The sequence below is a fragment of the Zea mays genome, chromosome 2 (genome assembly GCF_902167145.1).
Source record: "Zea mays cultivar B73 chromosome 2, Zm-B73-REFERENCE-NAM-5.0, whole genome shotgun sequence".
In the NCBI taxonomy this organism is placed as follows: Eukaryota; Viridiplantae; Streptophyta; class Magnoliopsida; order Poales; family Poaceae; genus Zea; species Zea mays.
In genome coordinates this window covers 192786861-192810267 of record NC_050097.1, presented here as the reverse complement: position 1 = coordinate 192810267, position 23407 = coordinate 192786861, and the positions used below count along the sequence as shown (strand labels likewise).

General features: G+C 47.9%; 3 protein-coding genes across 3 annotated transcripts; all 3 read left to right on the top strand.

Moving 5' to 3' along the window:
- Nucleotides 1-9114: 9114 nt before the first annotated feature.
- On the top strand, nt 9115-11981 carry LOC100280705 (uncharacterized). The gene is made up of 2 exons (XM_008669672.4): nt 9115-9974; nt 11337-11981. Exons 1-2 carry the CDS (start codon nt 9153-9155, stop codon nt 11676-11678), a joined length of 1164 nt encoding a protein of 387 aa, XP_008667894.1. The 5' UTR covers nt 9115-9152; the 3' UTR covers nt 11679-11981.
- A 2399-nt stretch (nt 11982-14380) lies between these two features.
- On the top strand, nt 14381-17732 carry LOC100857059 (uncharacterized). Its single transcript, NM_001254922.1, has 4 exons — nt 14381-14712; nt 16862-17105; nt 17200-17379; nt 17502-17732. The coding sequence occupies exons 1-4, from the start codon at nt 14381-14383 to the stop codon at nt 17730-17732; spliced, it is 987 nt and encodes a 328-aa protein (NP_001241851.1).
- A 3220-nt stretch (nt 17733-20952) lies between these two features.
- Nucleotides 20953-22648, top strand: LOC109944588 (zinc-finger homeodomain protein 1). Its single transcript, XM_023301678.2, has 2 exons — nt 20953-21233; nt 21331-22648. Exon 2 carries the CDS (start codon nt 21430-21432, stop codon nt 22288-22290), a length of 861 nt encoding a protein of 286 aa, XP_023157446.1. The 5' UTR covers nt 20953-21233; nt 21331-21429; the 3' UTR covers nt 22291-22648.
- The last annotated feature ends 759 nt before the right edge of the window (nt 22649-23407 follow it).

Genomic DNA, 23407 nt, shown 5'->3' with positions numbered 1-23407 from the left:
AGATCAGCTAAGCAGTTTTCCAGTTCATGCTTAGAGGAATTAATGTTGGAGAATATACTTGATTAGTCATGGTCTAAAAATTACATGTTTCGAAACCATAACTAAAAATGCAGAGTTAGTAGTACCTTACATAACTCTCAAACAGAAATAATCTGAGGCTAGCACCAAAAATTGTTATAGAGCCAAATCATCGAACATGTGGTGTGCTTCACTCATGAGTGAGGCATTCGTGAGTAGATGGAATTGGAGAGAGATAACCACCATGGTGTACAATGTTGGACCTTAGCAGTGACTTTGCTAGGGCGTAGCCTATGAAGTTAGACTCACCCATGATAAGACTTTCTGTCTTCGTTGCCATTGGAGGTGCTGCACGGGTGCGGCCACACCGAGACAAGAGAGGAGAGCAAAGCGAGCCGCAAGCAACATACCTGATCGTGCGAGCAGCAACGAGGACAATGCCGGTGTTGTCTCCGACGAAGCACTCGACGACTCGAGCTTGTAGAGAACAGAGCGGTACAGGGTCTTGGTGCCCGCGATTCTAGCTTAGCCCTGCAGCACAAGCACCTCACCGTCATCCGACACGCCGCCTAGCTCGGGCCCAGGGCGAAGATGAGGAGAAAGGAAGCTGAAGGCTCCTGTCTTGCAGATGAAGCTCCAACTAATGCAAGTTGCTTGGAGCTCGTCGTGCGCGTGCTAGCCTATGTGGTGCATCGCTGGAGAGGCTGGAAAGTAGAAGAAGAGAGAAAGAAATCACAGGCGACGCGAAGTGAATTAGCAAGAACCTTATGCGGTTACAGATGTTGCCGGCGGCGGAGAAAGATGGCATCGTTGGTGGAAAGAAAAGCGACGAAGCCGCTTCCAGAAGGAGCGAGGGCAGCCTAGCAGAAGTAAGCGGAAGAGTAGGAACAACCATCAGATTTTGTAAATCAGATGGCTGATATAAAAAAGGCGATGTGGTGTTACTGGTGAACATTTTGTTGCACGGCATTGTATATGTAAATAAATAAATAAACTAGACAGCTCGTGGAAGCTTCGCAGCGCGACACGAGAAGGTTGCCTCGGAGGTTTTCTGCGGAACCATTGATGCCTGATCGTACGACTGATGTTCTACGTCGTTCAAATTGAATATGACGGTTTGTGTTTTGTTGCCGACGTGGATAGGCTAAATGGCCACGTTTTGGATCCGCTTTCATATATAGGAAATGTTACGTAGTTCCCAAAAGAGAAAAACGACATGGGAAGGTCAGAGAATATCATTTGTTCTCGCGCGCTGATCTGTGACGGTCGAACGGCTTTATCGAGGTGGTGTACGCAGAAAATGGGTGGGCCATGTATAGCTGCGGATAAAAACGACGGAAACAAGCGGAAAACTCCCTCCCCTATTTTCGTTATCACAATTTTGCTGAAACAGTAACGGGATAACGGAAACAGTTGTGAGATATATGAGTGCACAAAAACGATTAAATACGGACGAGAATGTAACGAAAACGTAATATTAGTCTTGTTGTAGTTATGTGTCTGTGTTGTTGCGGTTGCATGCCGTTGGTTTAGTGATGTAGAAAAAAGGCTAATAAATGATATTGGTACTTAGTATAGTTGATCACATCTAACATAGCATCAAGATTTATTCTAGAAAGTGTTTGTATGGTAGCATCTGTTTTGGTCATTCCAACCTAACAAAATATATGAACCGAATATAGTCATGGTCCGATATGAATTACATCCTTGCAGTCATACAAAGCAGTGAACATAAGTACTTCAACATGAAAATTGTGTAGGCGTAAAACAAACAACCACAAGAGGTAAGACAAACACATAGCATATTGTCCTAAAAGCACACTTGTTCTAGACAAAAGAACAACCTATTCATAGGTTTTCTCCGAGTTGAACTTCCCCATCTGCATGTGCTAAATTATCTTTCCATGTATCATGTGATGAAGCTACAATTTGTCTTATGTTTTTCCACATATGACAATATAGCATATTAGTATATCATAAATTCACAATGCAAACATATCCTATCTAATTTAAAATGTGATGAAAACAGAAATATCCCCGGTCAAATATGGGATACCTCAAATATGGGCGGGAAACATTCTTAACCGTTTTCGCTCATGTTCCTTATCAACCTTGTTTTTGCATTTTCATCAACGAATAAGAGTTTTTTAGATAAATTAAGGGGGTGTTTGGTTGCTCCTGCTAAAGTTTAGCCCGGGTCACATCAAGTGTTTGACTTTTAAATAGGAGTATGAAATATAGACCTAACCAACTGGACTAAATTCGTCTCGTCTTTTAATCTTCGGCTGACAAATTAGCTTTATAATCCGACTACATTTAATACCCGGAACGGAGGTTCAAACATTCGATGGGACAGGGGCTAAATTTTAGCGGGGTGTAACTAAACACCCCCTAATTAGGCATAGGAGCTGATCTCACGCAGAAGGCCACCCACCAGTTAACGTGGCAAACACAGCAGAACCGACGAAAAGCGTAGATAGACGCTAGAACAGCTAGCTAAACAACCAGACAAGTTTTCAGTTTTGGCCATCATCCCTCGGGTCATCGAGTCCTGTAGTGCATTCCCATCCGTCCCGAATGTGCTAGCGTTATTGGGCCGCGTTTGGCGAACGATACGGCACGACAATATGGCCCACGTCCTCATACGCCTCACGTGCCCGGGGAGGCTGGAGCTGCTGACTGCTCCCATGACTGACATGTCGCCGCTACACTAAACACCCACCATGAAACAAAACGGCAGTCCAAGCGTCCACGGCAGATATTGCAGGAGCCAGCCTGAAAACAAAATTGCCGGCAGAAAACGCTCGAGTATATAATCAGCAAGTCGATCGGGTTGTAGACGAGTGGGACGCGCACGCTAAATCCCGGTACCCAAGACGTCAAAAGCAGAAAAGGCATATATATCCTTTCGTGCATCTCGCCGATCAATATATAATAACATGCTCGAAACTCGCACATCCGTCCGTGTCCATCCCGGCAATTAACGGCACACGTACATCCTTCATACGCCAGCTCGTCGTCTCATTCTCATGGAGGTGGAAACTGTTAGGATTTATGGGCTTGGCCCAATTAAGATATTCAAATAAATCCCAGGAAAATCTCAAAAGCCCATATAAGTGGATGGCAAAGGGATAGGTGGAACCAATAGCACCATATTGCTAGCTCTTGTGGAGTAGAGCTAACTTAAATATGGAAGCCACACTCACTCACCAAGTCATGGATGAGAGGAGAGAGTGTGGAGAGCCACACGCGCGCGCGCGCGCTCGCCCCGCCTGGCCTGGCCGGGCCGGGCCGGGCCGAATGGCGCGGGCGCACGACATGCGCGTGAATGGTCCGCCGAAATCCGGCCCCTCGCCTTGCGGGGGCGCGGCTACCTTTTGCCGTTTGATTTTTTGGTTTCTTGGCTGTTACGCTTATCCTAACCGATCCCTATAAAATCTCAACTGATTGCGAGATTTTCGTGGGCGGATAAGCACGGGGGTCGCGGACTCGGCCCTATAAAAGGAGCCCGGCAGCCAGCCTCCAAATCATCCCAGATCCCAGTTCGCTTTCGCCTCTCTTCATAGCTGAGCCGCCTTTTAGTTCCCTTCGTCCCGACCGCAGAGGTGCATCTGCGATCAGGAGAGCAGGTCTCCGGAACCCTTCGTCTTCTAGATCCTGCACCGGGAGAGGGCGAATAAGGTTTTTGGAAGCGTCTTCACGCGACTGCTCGTGATCTTCTGACATCGTCGACCCAGCTGATCCTGGCGCGCGCCAACAATCAGTAAGTCTAATCAGTACGCATCATCTGATTTGACTTTTATTTCAGTTCTTCTGATTTGGTCATGATTTACATTCGGAATTTAATTTGGAATTTGTCTACTTATTCAACAATCCAAAAACCTTATTGTAGACAATTTCCTAGTTTTTCTATGGCTGCTTTTGCCGATGCGCTCAAGCCAGAAAAGTTCAATGGTATGCACTTTAAGAGATGGCAAGTCAAGGCCACGCTCTGGCTTACTGCTATGAATGTCTTCCATGTTAGTAAAGGCAGACCTGAGGGTCCACTGACTCCTGAACAGGAGAAAGAGTACGACCATGCCAATACTATGTTCACGGGAGCCGTTCTTAGCGCCCTTGTTGACCGTCTGGTTGATGCAAATATGCAGTACACAGACGGGAAAGAGTTGTGGGATGCACTTACTACTAAGTATGGTGCATCAGATGCTGGCAGTGACCTGTATATCATGGAGAGCTTTCATGATTATAAGATGGTTGATAATCGCTCTATTGTAGAGCAAGCTCATGAAATACAGTGTATAGCCAAGGAGCTCGACCACCTTAAGATAGTCCTTCCTGACCGATTTGTGGCTGGGTGCATTATTGCAAAGTTGCCTTCTACATGGAGGAACTTCGCCACAGCTCTGAAACACAAGAGACAGGAGATATCAGTTGAAAATCTGATAGCGTCTCTGGATGTTGAGGAGAAAGCTCGGGCAAAGGACAAGGGATCTAAAGGAGGCGAGGGCCACTCCAGCGCCAACATGGTTCAGAAGAACCACAACAAGGGCAAAGGAAAGCCAAAATCTAACAAGCCCAACAAAACTACCAACTTCAAGAAGAAGAAGAACAAGGCTGAATTGACATGTTTCGCATTTGGCGAGGCGGGTCATTTTGCCAAGGATTGTCCTGATCGAGCGGATCGCCGTGGCAAAAAGGGCAATGTCAACACAGTGATCGCTAGCAATGAGGAAGACAAAGGGTATGGTAATCTACCTTTCATCTTCTCAGTATTTCAATCACCTAGTTGGTGGCTTGATACTGGTGCTAATGTTCATGTGTGTTCTGACATTAACTTGTTCTCTTCTTATCAGGGCGCCCGGGATTCTTCCGTGCTAATGGGGAATGGGTCACATGCTTCTGTTCATGGCACTGGCACGGTGGATCTGAAGTTTACTTCGGGAAAGATCGTGCAGCTGAAGAACGTGCATCATGTCCCTTCTATACATAAGAATCTCGTTAGCGGAACCCTTCTATGTAGAGATGGGTTCAAGGTAGTTTTGGAGTCCAATAAATTAGTTGTGTCCAAGTCTGGACAATTTATTGGTAAAGGCTATGATTGCGGAGGCTTGTTCCGCTTTTCTTTGTTAGATTTCAATAATAAGTCTGTGAACCATATTTGTGCTAATGTTGATGATCTTGCGAGTATTTGGCATTCTCGTTTGTGTCATATTAATTTTGGCTCTATGTCTCGGCTTGCAACCATGAGTTTAATTCCGAATATCACCATAGTCAAAGGTTCTAAGTGCCATAGTTGTGTGCAGTCGAAGCAACCTCGAAAGCCTCATAAGGCTACTGAGGAGAGACACCTGGCACCGCTAGAACTCATACATTCTGATCTTTGTGAGATGAATGGTGTGTTGACAAAAGGTGGTAAGAGATACTTCATGACATTGATTGATGATGCGTCTAGATTTTGCTATGTATACTTGCTTAAAACTAAAGATGAGGCTTTAGACTACTTTAAAATCTATAAGGCTGAGGTTGAAAACCAATTAGAGAGAAAGATCAAACGTCTTAGATCAGATCGTGGTGGCGAGTTCTTTCCCAAAGTCTTTGATGATTTCTGTGCAGAACATGGCATTATTCATGAGAGGACTCCTCCCTATTCACCCGAGTCAAACGGGATTGCTGAAAGGAAAAACCGTACGTTGACTGACCTGGTGAATGCCATGTTAGACACTTGTGGTTTATCTAAGGCATGGTGGGGGGAGGCAGTCCTGACTTCATGTCATGTTCTGAATAGAATTCCTATGGGCAAAGAAGAGAAAACCCCTTATGAGAAGTGGGTTGGGAGAAAACCATCACTTTCATACTTGCGCACTTGGGGGTGCATGGCGAAAGTCAATGTACCAATTAATAAAAAGCGCAAGCTTGGTCCAAGGACAGTGGATTGTGTCTTTCTTGGATATGCTTCGTGTAGCATAGCTTATAGATTTTTAGTAGTTAAATCTGAAGTTCCTGATGTGTATGTTGATACTATTATGGAATCACGTGATGCTACTTTCTTTGAGCATATATTTCCAATGAAAGACATTCATAGCAATTCTAGATACTCTTCTGAGATAATTCCTGAACATAATACACCTACTGAGAGTTTTAAACAGCCACATGAAATTGTCCTAGAGGAGGATGACAATGATGCTCCTAAAAGGAGCAAGAGACAAAGGGTTGAAAAATCCTTTGGTAATGATTTCATTGTGTACCTTGTGGACGATACTCCTACTACCATTGCAGAAGCATTTGCATCTCCAGATGCAGATGATTGGAAAGAAGCAGTTCATAATGAGATGGACTCCATTCTTTCAAATGGTACGTGGGAAGTCACTGATCGACCCTATGGATGCAAACCCGTGGGTTGTAAGTGGGTGTTTAAAAAGAAGCTCAAGCCTGATGGTACAATTGAAAAGTACAAGGCTAGGCTTGTGGCTAAAGGCTATACTCAGAAAGAAGGAGAAGACTTCTTTGATACTTACTCACCTGTTGCTAGAATGACCACTATTCGAGTACTACTTTCTTTGGCTGCCTCGTATGGTCTCCTTGTTCATCAGATGGATGTAAAGACAGCTTTTCTTAATGGAGAGCTGGACGAGGAAATATATATGGAACAACCTGATGGATTTGTAGTAAAGGGTCAAGAAAGCAAGGTGTGCAAGTTATTGAAATCTTTGTATGGTCTGAAGCAAGCACCAAAGCAGTGGCATGAGAAGTTTGACACGACTCTAACGTCTGCAGGCTTTGCCATTAATGAGGCAGACAGGTGTGTATATTATCGCTGTGGTGGGGGCGAAGGAGTTATATTGTGCTTATATGTTGATGATATATTGATATTTGGCACAAACATTGATGTGATCAATGAAGTCAAGTCTTTTCTATCAAAGAGTTTTGATATGAAAGATCTGGGAGAAGCTGATGTGATTCTAAACATCAAGCTGATTAAGGCAGATGGTGGGATTACTCTCTCGCAATCTCACTATGTTGAAAAGGTTTTGAAGCGATTTGGCTTCTCTGAGTGCAAACCTTCTCCAACACCTTATGATCCCAGTGTGACACTGCGAAAGAACAAGAGAATTGGTTTAGACCAATTGAGATACTCTCAGATTGTCGGTTCACTCATGTATCTTGCTGGTGCAACAAGACCCGATATCTCGTTTGCTGTGAGCAAATTGAGTAGGTTCATGTCAAACCCCGGGACTGATCATTGGCATGCACTTGAGCGGGTTATGCGCTACCTGCAAGGTACAATGAGTTATGGGATTCACTATTCTGGTCAGCATGCAGTACTTGAAGGATATAGTGATTCGAACTGGATATCTGATGCAGACGAGCTTTATGCCACCAGTGGTTATGTCTTTACTATTGGTGGAGGTGCGGTATCATGGAGGTCATGCAAGCAGACCATTTTGACGAGGTCAACCATGGAAGCCGAGCTAGCTGCACTTGACACAGCAACCGTTGAGGCAGAATGGTTGCGTGAACTCTTGATGGACTTGCCGGTGGTTGAGAAACCAATACCAGCTATCCTTATGAACTGTGACAATCAGACAGTGATTGCTAAAGTGACGAGTTCTAAGGATAATGGAAAGTCATCAAGACATGTCAAAAGACGATTGAAGTCTGTCAGAAAGTTGAGAAACTCCGGAGTTATAAGTGTGACTTATATTTCAACAGATAAAAATCTGGCAGATCCTTTTACCAAGGGACTACCACGTAATGTGATAGAAATCGCATCAAGAGAGATGGGTATGAGACCCGAATAAAGTTGCCATGGTGGAAACCCAGTCTATGTGATCGGAGATCCCGTGAATTAGGTCCTGGGAAGAACAAGCCATTGGTGAACTGAGGAGAGTAATCTTTGACCCTCTCTAAGTAAAGATGCAATACTCTCAAATGCTGTAAGGCAGGTTGGCTTTGTGCCTTAATGTGTTCTGTTGGCTTGTATTAGCGAAGATGTTGTCCTGCAGAACATTCTTTGAAAGAACACACCTATATGAGTTAGACTGTCTAACGTCGCAGTCTATGAGATTTGGGTGATCTCTAGTAAACTTATGAAGAGACCTTGGAGTACGACGTATATGCTCCACCCGAGAAGGGGACTACTGGTAGCCAAGTACTGGTCATGACTTCAAGTGAAACCCATCCACGCAAAACTTGCAATTCAAGGCATAGTCCATTGTCCAAGTTGTGGGTTGGTGTAACTTGGAGTTCTAGGCGGAAGTTCAACTTAACAGTCTCTGCTGAAAAACTAGTATATTAAACAGTAGTGAACAGTGGCGAAAACTGCAGATGGGCATTTGAGATCTGGTGGGGGATTGTTAGGATTTATGGGCTTGGCCCAATTAAGATATTCAAATAAATCCCAGGAAAATCTCAAAAGCCCATATAAGTGGATGGCAAAGGGATAGGTGGAACCAATAGCACCATATTGCTAGCTCTTGTGGAGTAGAGCTAACTTAAATATGGAAGCCACACTCACTCACCAAGTCATGGATGAGAGGAGAGAGTGTGGAGAGCCACACGCGCGCGCGCTCGCTCGCCTCGCCTCGCCTGGCCTGGCCGGGCCGGGCCGAAGGGCGCGGGCGCACGACATGCGCGTGAATGGTCCGCCGAAATCCGGCCCCTCGCCTTGCGGGGGCGCGGCTACCTTTTGCCGTTTGATTTTTTGGTTTCTTGGCTGTTACGCTTATCCTAACCGATCCCTATAAAATCTCAACTGATTGCGAGATTTTCGTGGGCGGATAAGCACGGGGGTCGCGGACTCGGCCCTATAAAAGGAGCCCGGCAGCCAGCCTCCAAATCATCCCAGATCCCAGTTCGCTTTCGCCTCTCTTCATAGCTGAGCCGCCTTTTAGTTCCCTTCGTCCCGACCGCAGAGGTGCATCTGCGATCAGGAGAGCAGGTCTCCGGAACCCTTCGTCTTCTAGATCCTGCACCGGGAGAGGGCGAATAAGGTTTTTGGGAAGCGTCTTCACGCGACTGCTCGTGATCTTCTGACATCGTCGACCCAGCTGATCCTGGCGCGCGCCAACAATCAGTAAGTCTAATCAGTACGCATCATCTGATTTGACTTTTATTTCAGTTCTTCTGATTTGGTCATGATTTACATTCGGAATTTAATTTGGAATTTGTCTACTTATTCAACAGAAACACCGGCGCAGGCGCAGGCGCAGGGCACCACTCATGTCGCCGGCACTACGACTACGAGGACACTCCGCAACCCGCTCCTCGTCGTCAACTTCGTCCTCATGGTCGTGGGCTCAGCGGGCGGCCCGCTGTTCCTCCGCGCCTACTTCCTCCACGGCGGCGCCCGCAAGTGGCTCTCGGCCTTGCTCCAGACCGCCGGCTTCCCGCTCCTGCTCGTGCCGCTCTGCGTCTCCTTCTCCCGGCGCCGCCGCCGGCGCGACGACGGCGCGCCGGCGAAGGCGCCGTTCTTCCTCATGACGCCCCGCCTCCTGGCGGCGTCCGCGGCCATCGGCCTCATGACCGGCCTCGACGACCTCCTCTACGCCTACGGCCTGGCCTACCTGCCGGTGTCCACGTCCTCCATCCTCATCTCCACGCAGCTGGCCTTCACGGCCGCCTTCGCGCTGCTGCTCGTGCGGCAGCGGTTCACGGCCTTCTCGGTGAACGCCGTGGCGCTGCTCAGCGCCGGCGCCGCCATGCTCGGGATGAACGCCGGCGGGGACCGCCCCGCGGGCGTGTCGCCGGCGCAGTACGGCGCCGGCTTCGCCATGACGCTCGGCGCCGCCGCGCTCTACGGCCTCCTGCTCCCCGCCATGGAGCTCAGCCAGGCCCAGGCGCGCGCCGGTACTGCCGCGGCTGTCACCTACACGCTCGTCATCGAGATGCAGCTCGTCATCGGCCTCACCGCCACCGTCTTCAGCGCCGTCGGCATGCTCGCCAACCATGATTTGCACGTAAGCTCTATTTTGGCTGCCAGCTAGCTCTTTGTTTCGCGATTCCCGGGCACACCCCAGCGCTCTCTCCATCACTACCATATCTGCACTGTACTACGACGTTTGCGGGCACAGCAACCATCTTTCTTTCTCGGAAACTTTTGCCACTCATGAGCCCCCCACCTAGCATTTTGCATATCCACAGTCGGCGATGCCCAAAAATCACCTAGACAGACAAGACAGTTGTGCCAAAATTTGCAAAAAGTTGAAGTAGCGTTTCTTGGAACAGTACCAAATGGTGCCTCGGCCCTTGGCAGCAGCTAGGAACGGTCATCGAGATAGTTTCCGCGTTTTCAATGAAGTAATGGAGTGAGCTCCTTTTGTCATCCTCAGTGATCTCATCAGTAGACTACACGTAGTAAAAAGTTTAGTCCACAAAAGACAGATATTGTAAACTACTGGTCCACTTAGGAATTGAACCTTAATTATAAGCTATCCATATAAAGCTACCTGTGCTTGTTGAGAGCTTGTGTGCACCATTGAACGCTTTTGTTAAAAAAAACAAGAAACGTGTGGAGATCAGAGCACGTTTTTGAAAGACAGACACTCAAACAGTGACATAATATATAATCAGTTCCTAACAGCAGATGTAAATAGAGAAAAAGACAAAACAATAAACCCCCTCATTGGATATTGCAGATTTTCTCTTTGGATTCAGCAAATTGTATGCATATATATAGGCTAGCATAACGCAGTCATGGATCGATACTGCTAGAGTATATATATATATATATATATATATATATATATATATATATATATATATATATATATATATATATATATATATATATATATATATATATATATATATATATATATGCTTGTATTCTTTCTCGAACCGGAAAGCTTAGCCTTAGGCTATCCGCAACGGTTACCTCTAAATTTTTCCCCCTATATCACTTTCCCCCCTATTTTTCCCCATATTTTTTCATCTCCCGCAGCGGTTCCCCCTAAATACTCCCCCTATACCCCACTACCACTATAAAATATCATTTTCTATACCAACTATTAATTTTTTATCTACTAACAATTACTCGTGGACCCACAACACAGTGTTTAGGGTGATGAACAGTGACACGCTAGATCTGGGGGGAGAGAGAAGGGGACCGACACGTAGGGGGCGCTGTAGGGGGCACCGCTGCGGCCGTAGGGTGCCCCCTACGCGTCGCATGCAAGGGGAGGGGGAGAGGCAGCGGTAACCGCTGCGAACAGCCTTAGGAGGGAGTGTAGAGCTGAAAAGGTTCTTGCCAATCCATAGCTCCAGTTGTCAGATCGCTACGACTGCAGGACTGCTCGCTCACGCTGAAAAAAAAAACGCAGGCAATCCCCGGAGAGGCGCGGGAGTTCGATCTCGGCCGGTCAGGCTACTACCTACTGCTGGCCGGGTCAGCCGCCACGTACCAGTGCTTCTTCCTCGGCACCATCGGCGCCGTCTTCTTTGGCTCGGCGCTGCTCGCCGGAGTGGTCATGACCGTGCTTATCCCGGTCACTGAGGTGCTCGCCGTCGTGTTCTTCCACGAGCCGTTCAACGGCACCAAGGGCGTCGCCCTCGCGCTCTCGCTCTGGGGCTTCGTCTCCTACTTCTACGGGGAGGTTCAAACATCCAAGGCGCACCACCACCTGCCTGACAAGCCAACAAATGTCGAGCGTTTGGACCCATAGATGATGGTGATATGGCGTTCCCGGGAGTAAGTTTTCACCCCGTATTTGAGGAATAAGCAAGCCATATCAAATCATATTATACAACAATCTATATAGGGGAGTATGAATTTTCTTGTACAGTCTAATGTCTCCCATGCATGGACCTATAGAGCATACTATGTATATATGTTGGTGTATATGTACTTAAACAAACTTGACCATGCAAAGGTAAGATTAATCCTAGCCATTGCATCAAAAGGATGACTTTGAAGGACCGGATCAAGCAACCGGAAAGGGGTGAATGGAAGTCAATAAAAATATTTACACTCGGTGTAACTTTGGCTCGTTTCCCAATATTATACCCTAACCTTTAAAAATTCAAATGACACACAAGTGATGTGGAAAATTTTCTAGGACATACACGACTCCAACGAAACAAATGGATCGCAGGACAAACATTGAAAAATCCGAAACGACCTAAAAATATGTCACTAACTCAGATTGTTTTCAACATCTCGAATTTTAGTTTTAGAATAAAAAATCATAAAATTTTACATACACCTTCAGAAGGGAGTTTCTAAGGTGTACACAAAATTTTGAACTCAAACGGGTTTAAACTTCAAAGTAAGACCAGAAAACTCAAACTTGCCTTGGAGTTTTGTCAAAATAACATCTATTAGAAAAAATATCCATGAATTGGATCGACTCATACCAAAAGGTTGCAACGAATCCAGGACGATTTCTAAACCATAAATTAACCCCAACACACTTCCCAAACAAGTGAAGACAAGGATCAACTCAAAACTCAAAGTAGAGGGGTTGGGAGTAGAAGAAAACAAATCAAAAGCAAATACCATCAGATGTGATACGAAATGAAAAACCAAGATGGCAACATGTGGTTATGGCCACACTTCCTCAGAACTCTATAAACTTAGATGACGAGGTTCAAAACATCTAAAGATCTCTTAGCTAAAATGAGAAAGACTAAGTGATGGAAATGAAAATGGTAAAAGAGATAGCTAAATGATCCGGCCCTCCCCTCCTTTTATAGAGGGTTGTTCATTATTCCTAAACTATTCCTAGATATAGAGTTGTGATGCCAGATTCCATGAGTCGTGGCGTAATGCCCCAACACAATGCAATCTCTCTAACTCTCCCTCAGCCCAACAATAGTACCATGTCTAGTCCTCATTCTATTTCGGTCGATCTCTCATAGTCGCACAAATGGGCAATGGGACAGACGGTGAGTCAATGTTAAGGATCGCAAAATTTCCTACAGGAACGAGGCCTATGGGGAACCTCTCCGTTCGAGACGGGGACATGACTAGTTTCTCATTTGTGAGGCTAGTCGAGCGGGGCCCGTAAATAAACACGGCAGGGATGGGGAATAATTTTCCCCTTGGGAACCCGAATAGCCATGAAATCAAGGTTCAACCTAACTATATTTATAGACACACACAATTACATGTCTTTTATTTTTGTCTTGTTGTTGCCTCTTAATAATTGATATAACTATAATTGTTATGATGCAGTGATGCCCTTATTGTCCCTGTATTAGAGAACAATTTTTGGGGTGCAGTGTTCTCCACGGGACAGAGATGGGGATGGATTTGTCCCTGTTAAGGCTTCCGAGGCAGGACAAAGAATTGGTTTTCGAGAACGGGACATTCTCTGCTCGTCCTGCTCCATTGCCATCCTTATTCATTGATGTTTAGTGACTACATGAGGAATGAGGAATTGTAGCCCCGATGCTCGTTGAATGGTTTGCGCCTAGGCCATCGGACTCTAACTTTGAATAATAGAGGACTCTGGATTATAACTTTTTCTTTAAATAGATCTTAAAGATAAAAATAAGAAAATATATGCATAGAAATAAAACCGAATTAATCCAGTAAAATAAATTTTTAGTGTCAATAGTGTTAATAGAGTTAGTCATGTGTAACAAATACTCGCTCCTTTCTAACTTATAATTCATTTGACTCTTGTCTTATTAAAAAATCATAAATACTTTTTATTATTACGGTGGTATCATTTAGCATATAATATACTTGAATATTTTTATTTTCGCGTTTTTTTGAATTGCAACGAATTATAAATTGGAACTGAGGGAGTATCTTGTACGTTGTATTGCTTTCTTGATGGTATTGAAGGGAATAAATTGGCTATATAGATGTCAATGAAGGAAATAGAATAGAACCTGCCTATGCAACACTGGTTGCAACGAGAGAACAAAAAAAACTAAATGAATGATAATGAGATAAATGTATAGTTTTAGATATTAACAAAGAGATTTTTATAGATTTTGGTTGGCAAAAGGAGCAATTTGCTCTTGGATCTCAAACTCAGTTTTCGGGCACTTCCACAACACTTGTGTCAATTTTCGGCATCAACTCCGAGCGATCAATCACATCTGGACAGTTGACAAGTGTGATCGTTCCCTTCCACGCGGCGGCTCACACAGTCACACTAGCCTTTCTATACACAATAATCACACGGAGTAGTTGTATCGTGAGGCCACCAAGAATCCACGCCGGTTAGCCGGCCGGCCGGCTCTTTCTAGAAGATCGTTACGGCTTATTATTCCCTCCGATCCAACCGAGTCGCGCGGGTCAGCTGTTTACAAAAATCTCGCTGTAGCGGCCGACTCGTCCGACGTGACCACACGTCAGTGCAACTGAAGCCCAACTCCGCCGCTAAGCCTCAAGCGACCGCGACGCAGAGCCATGGCCGCCACGAGGAGCACGACGGCGGTGCCGGAGCTGGCCCTGCCCTCCGGGAACGCGAGGCCAGTGCCGGTGATTGGCCTGGGGACAGCGGTAATGTTCCAGCCGCCGGAGACTACCAAGGACGCGGTGCTTGCGGCCATCGAGCTGGGCTACCGCCACTTCGACACCGCCTCCTTGTACGGGACGGAGAAGCCGCTCGGCGAGGGCGTCGCGGAGGCGGTGCGGCGCGGCCTCATCGAGTCTCGGGAGGAGGTGTTCGTCACGTCCAAGCTGTGGTGCACGCAGTGCCACCCGGACCTCGTCGTCCCCTCCCTCCGGCAGACCTTGGAGTAAGGAATCCGATCACGTACTTACATGGAGTACTGTATATGCAGACGCATGCGAAATAATATTTACTATTACAGATTTTAACAAAGCGTAGGAGTTGACAGTTGAGTGAGCCCGACAAGCCTATGTCTTAACCTCCGTCTTAGCCTCACTTCTGGAAGAGTGAAAGTGGAGTAAAGAAACCTAGAGGTAGAACCCATTTGAAACTATGAATATTCAATCTGAATGAGCAAGCCCTCAAAAAGGCTAGTTTGAGGAGTCTAGAAATACAAAAAGAAATCAAGCTAAAACGCACATGATCCTTCACAGTACAGTTTTCAAGGACTAAATTTTAGAGGGTTCTTGATTTCTAGGACTAAATTTTAGTTCATCTATTTTATTTCATTTGTCCCTAAATTGTTAAATATGGAAACTATAACTTTATTTTAGTTTTTGTATTTGTCAATTTATAGACTAAAACAGCATAAAATGAAGGGACTAAAAATTAGTCTCTAAAAACCAAACGAATAAAATAAAGGGACTAAAAATTAGTCCCTAGAAACCAAACACCTCTTTAGACCCTGTTTGGTTTCTTTAGTCACTAGACTAAACTTTAGTAGTCGTTAAATTACCCCGTTTGGTTCCATTGACTAAACCAGACTAAATAACATTAATTGTTGTGAATAATGACTGTATTGCCCCTATTAATTAGTGAATGTTTGCTGCAACCAGAAAGTAGAGAAGACAAATAAGGTATAAATCTTACTTTAGTCCTTTTTAGTCACTCCCTTGGTGACTAAAGAGTTAAAGTTTAGTTAACTCACTTTAGTCGTCATGTTTGCTTCTTTAGGGGTTAAAAGTGACTAAACTTTAATCACCCTAAACTAAATGGGGTCTTAGAGCAACTCCAAGAGTTAATGTATAAATCCTAGTTAAATGTAGAGTTTAGAGAGGACTCTTTAAAATAAACAATATCCTATTAAGGGTGGAGTACCAATAGTCTCTCTACATTTAGCCTTTGACCAGTGTTTGTGCGTGTTGACTCGAACAAGCAGGCAAGTTGTGAGGGCTGAACGCTAGGAATTTCTGCATGCTTCCATGGGATGTGTCTTAACGCCAGTAGGAGCGGGAGGGGAAGGGCTAGCAAAAAAAATAGCTAGAAACATGGAGGCGATGCCGAGCCAAATACAATGGCAAGGCAGATGGCAAGGCTGTTGCAAGCTAATTTTATGAGGTTTTTCTTTTCTTTAGCGAGTGCATGCTCTTTAGCTAGCTTGTTGGTGTTGCTCTTAGTCTCTATATTTTATTCTATTTTAGTCCCTAAATTGCTAAATGGAAACTAAAATATAGTTTTAGTTTTCATATTTGACAATTCAGAGACTAAAATGGAATAAAATGTAGAGACTAAAAATTAGCCCCTACAAACCAAACATCCCCTAATTAGTCACTTCACATACTGTATAATGTAGGAATGAAAAACCCACAATACTGACTCTTAATTTGTTCAAACTAACCCTGAGGAAAAGACTGAAGTCAATCACTCACCGTTCCCAATTCTGAAGCAGCAAGAGCACTCTTAATTAGGGTTTGTTTGGATACATATGGATCGGAGGGAAATTGAGGGATTATGTGTCCATGCATCCAAACTTGCATTTATTAGTAAGGAAAATATCATATTTTTTGTCCAACCCTGTGTAAGCCTGTAGATAAGAAAGGAAAAAATAGCTGCAATCTGTACGTAGTGCAAACATGTGGCTGTAGAAGACAGACTGAGTCATCGCGGATTAGGAATTAAATTTTGGCAACAAAAGATAGGTCTGAGCAAGTCTTGGGGCAGGAGAGGGAGGTGGTGGAGGTGGCAAGGGTGACCACAGACAGAGAAGGAGCATGACTTTTTGTGGAGAGTCAGCACCACGCTTTGTCATCAAAGAAATCCATTCACCCATGAAGATTATCAGTTGTATTAAAACGATCTCTCTTTCTACAAAAGTTTGAACCAAAGACACCATAAACATTGCACATTGGTACACTTATACGTACTATATATGTTAGAAAGTAAACAGAGCGCATAAAGATATATATGTGTATTTTTGTTAGCTATAGACATGTATTAAATATGAAATTCTTGTTTTCTCATGACTTCTGTTCATCTGTCGTGGCTCGTGCGAGTAGAAACCTGCAGATGGATTACCTGGACCTGTACCTAATCCACATGCCCGTCTGCCAGAAGCCCGGGCCGCCTGTGTTCCCGGCCAGGAGAGAGGACGCCCGCCCGTTCGACTTCAAGGGCGTGTGGCAGGCGATGGAGGAGTGCCAGCGGCTAGGGCTCGCTAGGGCCATCGGCGTCAGCAACTTCAGGACCAAGCACCTCGACAAGATGATGCCTTTTGCCACCATCACCCCTGCGGTGAACCAGGTTGCCGATCTAATTACCAGCCGCCGAATGATCACGCGAACGAAGGTGTTTAATTCGTCTTGCTTGCTCCGTGCGCGCACGTGCATGTTTGCAGGTGGAGGTGAACCCGGTTTGCCAGCAGCTGAAGCTGAGGGGGTACTGCGCCGAGAAGGGCATCCACGTCCAGGCGTTCTCGCCGTTGGGAGGCCAGAGCTGGGCGGCGGAAAGAAACGCCGTGCTCGAGTCCGAGGTCCTCGCGGAGATAGCCAAGGCGAGAGGGAAGACCGTGGCGCAGGTTTTTATTCTGACAACAACACACAGCTGCTGCCTTTGTACTCCTGACGGACGTCCAAGTGTTGATGATGTCTTTGGTTTGATGCTTAGAGTCATGGATCTGCTCTCCTCTCCCTTTATCAGGTGTCGTTGAGATGGGTATTTGAGCAAGGGGTGAGTTTTGTCGTTAAGACCTACAAAAAGGAGAGGCTTAAGGAAAACCTCGAGATCTTCGACTGGGAGTTGACTGACGAGGACAGGGTCAAGATCAGCCGGATCCCGCAGAAGAAGCTTTCTGGCTTCTCATTCATGTTCAAGCCGGAAGGTGAGTTCACATCGGTTGATGTCTCGGAGATCAATCCTATAGAGGAGTAGGCGCTAAAGAAATGCCTTGATTCTCAATAAGCCAATTTCGCTTGATGTAGTACCTGTATATATTTGAATAAGGCAGCATTGACTGTCCGTTGTTGAACTCAATCGTTTTTTTACATCCGAAATCCTGTCATGTAAATCAGTATAAAAGGACGAATTTTTTGGGAACTCCCTCTGTCTCTGGTTCATAACTTCATATACATATTCAGAAACATGCATAGTGGAATTTTGGGAATTTTCTTTCGAGGATTGATGGTCCCGATTCAAGAAGGTGTAACGTATTACGTTGTCGAGAACATACGGAACAATCATGATGAAACGCAAAACGTATAGAATTTGAGTTCCTAACTTCCTATGCCAGAATCGCGCTACACATGCAATGCAAGCCAAGGTCATGCAGCAGTGCGCACGAAGTGGTACCACACACAGCTAAACGGCTAAACCGGCCATTCCTCGTTACGGCATAAAGATTTACACACGATGCGTTAACTGGATAACGAAATATTAGGATAAGCGTAACAGCCAAGAAACCAAAAAATCAAACGGCAAAAAATCAAACGGCATCAGATATCCAGTTCGAATCACTATATCCTTCAAGTACTGCATGCTGACCAGAGGATGCTCCCATGCAGGGCGTTCGCCATTCGATTCCCCGCTGCATGTTGCCATGTCTTCGCGACGCGCCATGCAATCGAACGAAAAGCTACAGCTGCGAGAGGCGCGCACAGGCAATGCGAAATTCTTGCATTGATTGGAGTTTTCACTTTTCATAGCTACAACTACATTACATTTTGCGTTGGTAGTGTGGAAACTATCTGAACCACTTTGTATTTCTGTTATGACAATAATAGAAATGGGGTCCTCCTCTCGTCAAAAAAAAAACTACATTACATTTTTTTGGATTACCTTTTTTTTACTGCTCCAAAAACTCTAAAAAGCAACATAGAAGTGGAGTTTGGAGTTATTTACTTACCACTGCTACTGGAGTACTGGCTATGATTTACGAGAAAACAATTTAAACTCTGGAGCGGACATGCTCCATCCACCTAAAGTTTTGGAGTGGAACAAACACACCTTAAAATATAATATGCCATCTCCTTTTATTATTTTAACTAAGGTAAAATGATTTGAGATGTATTTAGCTAAGATCTAAACAGATCCAGCTAAGTTTCCTCGTTGCTGTTCGCTCAGCTTCAGCTCCCGCGCGCCTCCGGGCGACCCCCTGCCGACGGAGCTTTCCATGCAAGCATGAACGCATGGCGAGGATGGCGCCATCCATCTCTTCTTCACTGCACCGCGGCATGCGGCAGCCGGCAGACGCAGCAGCGGAGCGGCCGGCCGGCCAGCGGCCCGGCGAGCAGCGTATGCGCGCAGTTGGAATATTACGAGAGTCGGCGGTACGGGGCCGCGTACGTGCCTCGCTTTTGTTCCCTTCCGCGCTTGTCCCCCAGGCCTGCCCACCTGAAAGGCTGATGCAAACGCAAGGCCGGGCTCTGATCTGCGCTGCTGCTGCCTGCTGCCTCCGTCCGTCTCCATGCATGCATGCGCCATTTCCGTGATCCCGTCCCTTGTCGCATGGCATTGGCATGCAATGCATGAGAACGTGGCCCGTCTTTTCAGGCTCTGCGCGCGTGGCCAGCGCCCAGCGGTGCCGGTGCCGGTCCATGCACACAAGAGTCTGGCCGGCTTTGCTAGCTAGCTAGCTAGTACGAGTAGAGCGATCGAAGTGCGTGTGTGACCCTGTTCGCGGACCGTCGGCCGGCCGTGGGAGAGAGACACGGAGGGAATGTGTACTATAGCTAGTTTCCTGTGGTCCTGACCGTTCGATCTAGAATTCTAGATTTCGTTTGCGTACACAAGTGCTGTAGCAGTACTAGTACCGCCGTACGTTTGTTTGGGGGCATGTAGATGGGTATGTATTGGTTGACCGTGGCAGACCAAAGGGGCCGCGGGGGCCGGCCTACCGGAAACCAACGCGTACGTACGTGACGGCCATGCATATGCTAACACGCCGGCGGCAGACCACCGCTACATACACAGAGGCACAGGCCCACCACGTACGGAAAAGATCGACGCGTCGGACTGGATCTCCGGCGGTGGTGCCGGCCGGACCGATCACGTACGCACGGACCCGAGCGCGGCGGACCGCTGTACGTACCCTCCCAAACTGGCACGGAAAGCAACCGGCCGGCGGCTCCACGCCGCTCCTGGACCACGCATGCACCACCAGCACCGCTCTCGGTAGGTCGACGGAGACCGGCGGCGGATCGATCCGGGAAAGGATTAGCAGCCTGTGGCGCTTAAGCTCTGACCCGCTTCTTATCACACAAGATAAGGCTCTCTAGCTAGGCCAAGACAAGGCCGGCCGTAATCCCACTCCGCCGCCGTCGTCGGCTTTCAAATTTCCTCCCTGCTACTTCTTTTTTTCTCCGCCGCGCACCCGTTATATCGCCAGAATTAACGTGTACTACGTACTTCTTCATAAGTGGCGCGCAGTGACGTTCGCGGCTTCATAAGTGGCGAGACATGCAGGGCCGAGCCGCCCGAGCGTGCAGGCCTTAACACGTGTGTTGAGGCCGCGAACCACCTGGCACAAGCCCGCGGGATTATTACGTAGAATGCTAGCTAAGCTAGCTACTACCCCGAGGCGGGGTGACGTGCTCCCGCATGGAACAAATAACGGACGCTGGATTGTTAGACGACGACGACGCCACGACGGCCGGAAGATTAGCTAGGGCCGGTTATTGATCCGAGCGGGTCCGCGTCACCCAGGGAGGACCAGATGGCCGAACATACACGCACTGCACGTAGTAGGGTGGGTCAGTCACGTGCGTGTGTAAGCTAGACTATATATGCTAGAGAGGTAGCCCATCTGTTGCCATTTCCGATGCCTTCACCATCCGACATTAATTCCGTCATTTGGACTCCATTATTCCAAATGACGGCTGTGTGTGTATAAGCTAGACTATATATGGCTGGACGGGCCAAATATACACGATTAGGCGACAGCGTTGTTTTGCAGGTCAAATTTGTACTTGATCAAGACACACCGTATGGATTTGGGCCTCAAGTGTCTTTGTTAAGACAGAGAAGTTGCCACACATAGATTCGACCATAAAGGCGAGAGAAAACAAAGACCGGGCCGGTGTCGCGATCGCATATTCTAAACCGCAATTTTAAAGGCGGTGGAGGCCTTGGAGTGGAGCCAGACGACCACTTGGAAAACAGCAGCCGGGAGGGAGAGAGACAAGCATGCACCAAAGGCACGAGCGCGACCGGCGGCGTCGGCTCGGCCCTGAGCTGCCGCTGGGTGACCATGGTGAATTCGATGAGGGAAGCGGTGAGAAAGCGAGCGCAGATACTGTTGTTAGCTACTAGTAGAGTGAAACCAGGGTTAGTAAGCAAGGCCAACGCCAAGGCAGCTACGGCCAACGGCAGCGGCTTGCATCCAGCCTTCATTCCTGCAGCAAAGCGGCGCGTCAAAACTGGCAGGCAGCCCAGACGGTGTCCACACTCTCTCCCCATAGTCCATGTCTCTTATCTCTTCATCCCCCTCTCTTAACCTTCCTAAGCCGCTCTTAACCTTCTTCGCCTGCCACAGCTCGAGAACACATCAACACACCACACACAGGTCAGGCACGCACAAGAAACACCTGCCACCGCCGGCGGCCGCCCGGTCGCTCGCTGCCGATCGACGGCCATGGACTTCGACGACCACGACGACAGTGACGAGGAGATGGCGCCGATGCCGATGCCGATGCCGATGCCGGTGAGCTCCAGCTACGACGCCCCGCCTCTGGCAGCTGGGTTCGGTGGCGGCGGCGTGGAGCCGCTCAGCGTTCGCGCCAAGGCCCCGGCGGGCGGCCTCGGCGGCGGCGGCGGCGGCGGCGGGAGGTACCGAGAGTGCCTCAAGAACCACGCGGTGGGCATCGGGGGCCACGCCGTGGACGGGTGCGGCGAGTTTATGCCCGCCGGCGAGGAGGGCACGCTCGGCGCGCTCCGCTGCGCCGCGTGCGGCTGCCACCGCAACTTCCACCGCAAGGAGCCCGCCGCGGGCTCGCTCGTCTCCCCCGCCGCGCTGGCCGCCTACGGCAGCGCCGCGCCGCACCACCACCACTTCTCCCCGTACTGCCGCACCCCGGCCGGGTACTTCCACCAGCAGCCGCTGCAGATGGCCCCGCCCGTGCCCGTGGGGCACACGCCGCGGCCGCTGGCGCTGCCGTCCACGTCCCACGGCTGGCGCGACGACGGCGACGGCGACGACGACTTTTCCGGGATGGCCGGGCCGCTGTCGTCGGCGGTGGGGCCGCTGGGCGGCATGTCCCTCGGCGGCACCACCGGGCCTTCCGGCTCGGGCGGGTCCGGCAAGAAGCGGTTCCGCACCAAGTTCAGCCAGGAGCAGAAGGACAGGATGCTGGCGTTCGCGGAGCGCGTGGGGTGGCGCGTCCAGAAGCACGACGAGGCCGCCGTGCAGCAGTTCTGCGACGAGGTCTGCGTCAAGCGCCACGTGCTCAAGGTGTGGATGCACAACAACAAGCACACCCTCGGCAAGAAGCCGTAGCGCGCTAGCACCATCACCTGACCTGACCTGACCCCCGGACGCGTGTGTACTCCCATCCCATCCGTACACGGAAGAGCCACGTACACGCTTGCATTTTGTTGATCGCAGATCGATCGGGGGTGGCCGGGGCCAGCCCCTCCGGCCGGTAGGTACACATGTGCATCTTCTTTGTCAGCATTCTTGTTTCGGCTCCGGCGCCTTCGTGGCGGCGTAGGTTAGTTGCAGTAACTCGTAGCGAGCTGCATATGCTCCATCGATCTTCTTGCCGGCGGTTCTTTCAGTTCTCATTTACCCGTACTTGTTGGTGTTGTTTATTAATTAATTAATTCGGCATGGCCATTTGCCGGTTTGCTTGGTTTCTTACTACTATTCTTCAACGGGAAATGTACGTGGCCTTGCGACGATGGGATGCGCTGCCGGCGAACAGAGTGTGTATCTGGGGATTGCGGCCGCATGGATTCTGTCATTCTGTGTGTTTATATGTCTCGTGCTCGTGCCCTGCCTTCTTATATTTTTTGTGGTTGGACCTGCGCGCCGGGATCAGCTCCGATGATGATCTTTTTTTTTCCTCTCTTGCTCATGTTTTGCTTCCTAGTTAGATGCTGCATGCTGCGCCTAAAGAAGATAGGAGTATATAGGTCACACTGTTCGTCCATTATCTATACTCCTCTTTGCATTGTACAGTATATTCTCTACAAAGTCGTTGCCACGCACGAGTCCTCCAGTGCTTCTTCTTGCTCAAGCCATGGAGGGGTGTGTGCGTGCGTGATCTTCTCGCGACTTGATTTACATTTCCTGATCACACTATGGAGGTGGGTGTAAGTTATTTTTACCATGCTGGATTGCTGGTCTGTAGTGGAGAGTAAACTATACTGCCCCTTGGTAAATTCTCCCCTCAATTTTTTTTACTTGATCCATGCATGCATGCATCATGTATGTACAGACGACTACAGATGCAATGTGTACTGTACACGCTTGTAATTTTGGCCTCTTCAGCTTGGGTCATCAATGCCCTTGAAACGCGTTTAATAACCCCGCGCGAGGGAGATCAGCTCCATCCGTGTGTCCCGTTTCGCGAGCTTGTCGTGGCACGAAAGCCGAACGCGACGGCATGCAT

Bases quoted from the DNA above. Each gene is read 5' to 3' on its own strand.
- LOC100280705 (XM_008669672.4), top strand. From the start codon at position 9,153: ATGATTTACATTCGGAATTTAATTTGGAATTTGTCTACTTATTCAACA. The intron at 9,975-11,336 runs GTAAGCTCTATT...AAAAAAACGCAG, and splicing joins TCGCCAACCATGATTTGCAC to GCAATCCCCGGAGAGGCGCG.
- LOC100857059 (NM_001254922.1), top strand. From the start codon at position 14,381: ATGGCCGCCACGAGGAGCACGACGGCGGTGCCGGAGCTGGCCCTGCCC. The intron at 14,713-16,861 runs GTAAGGAATCCG...TCGTGCGAGTAG, and splicing joins TCCCTCCGGCAGACCTTGGA to AAACCTGCAGATGGATTACC. The intron at 17,106-17,199 runs GTTGCCGATCTA...GCATGTTTGCAG, and splicing joins TCACCCCTGCGGTGAACCAG to GTGGAGGTGAACCCGGTTTG.
- LOC109944588 (XM_023301678.2), top strand. From the start codon at position 21,430: ATGGACTTCGACGACCACGACGACAGTGACGAGGAGATGGCGCCGATG.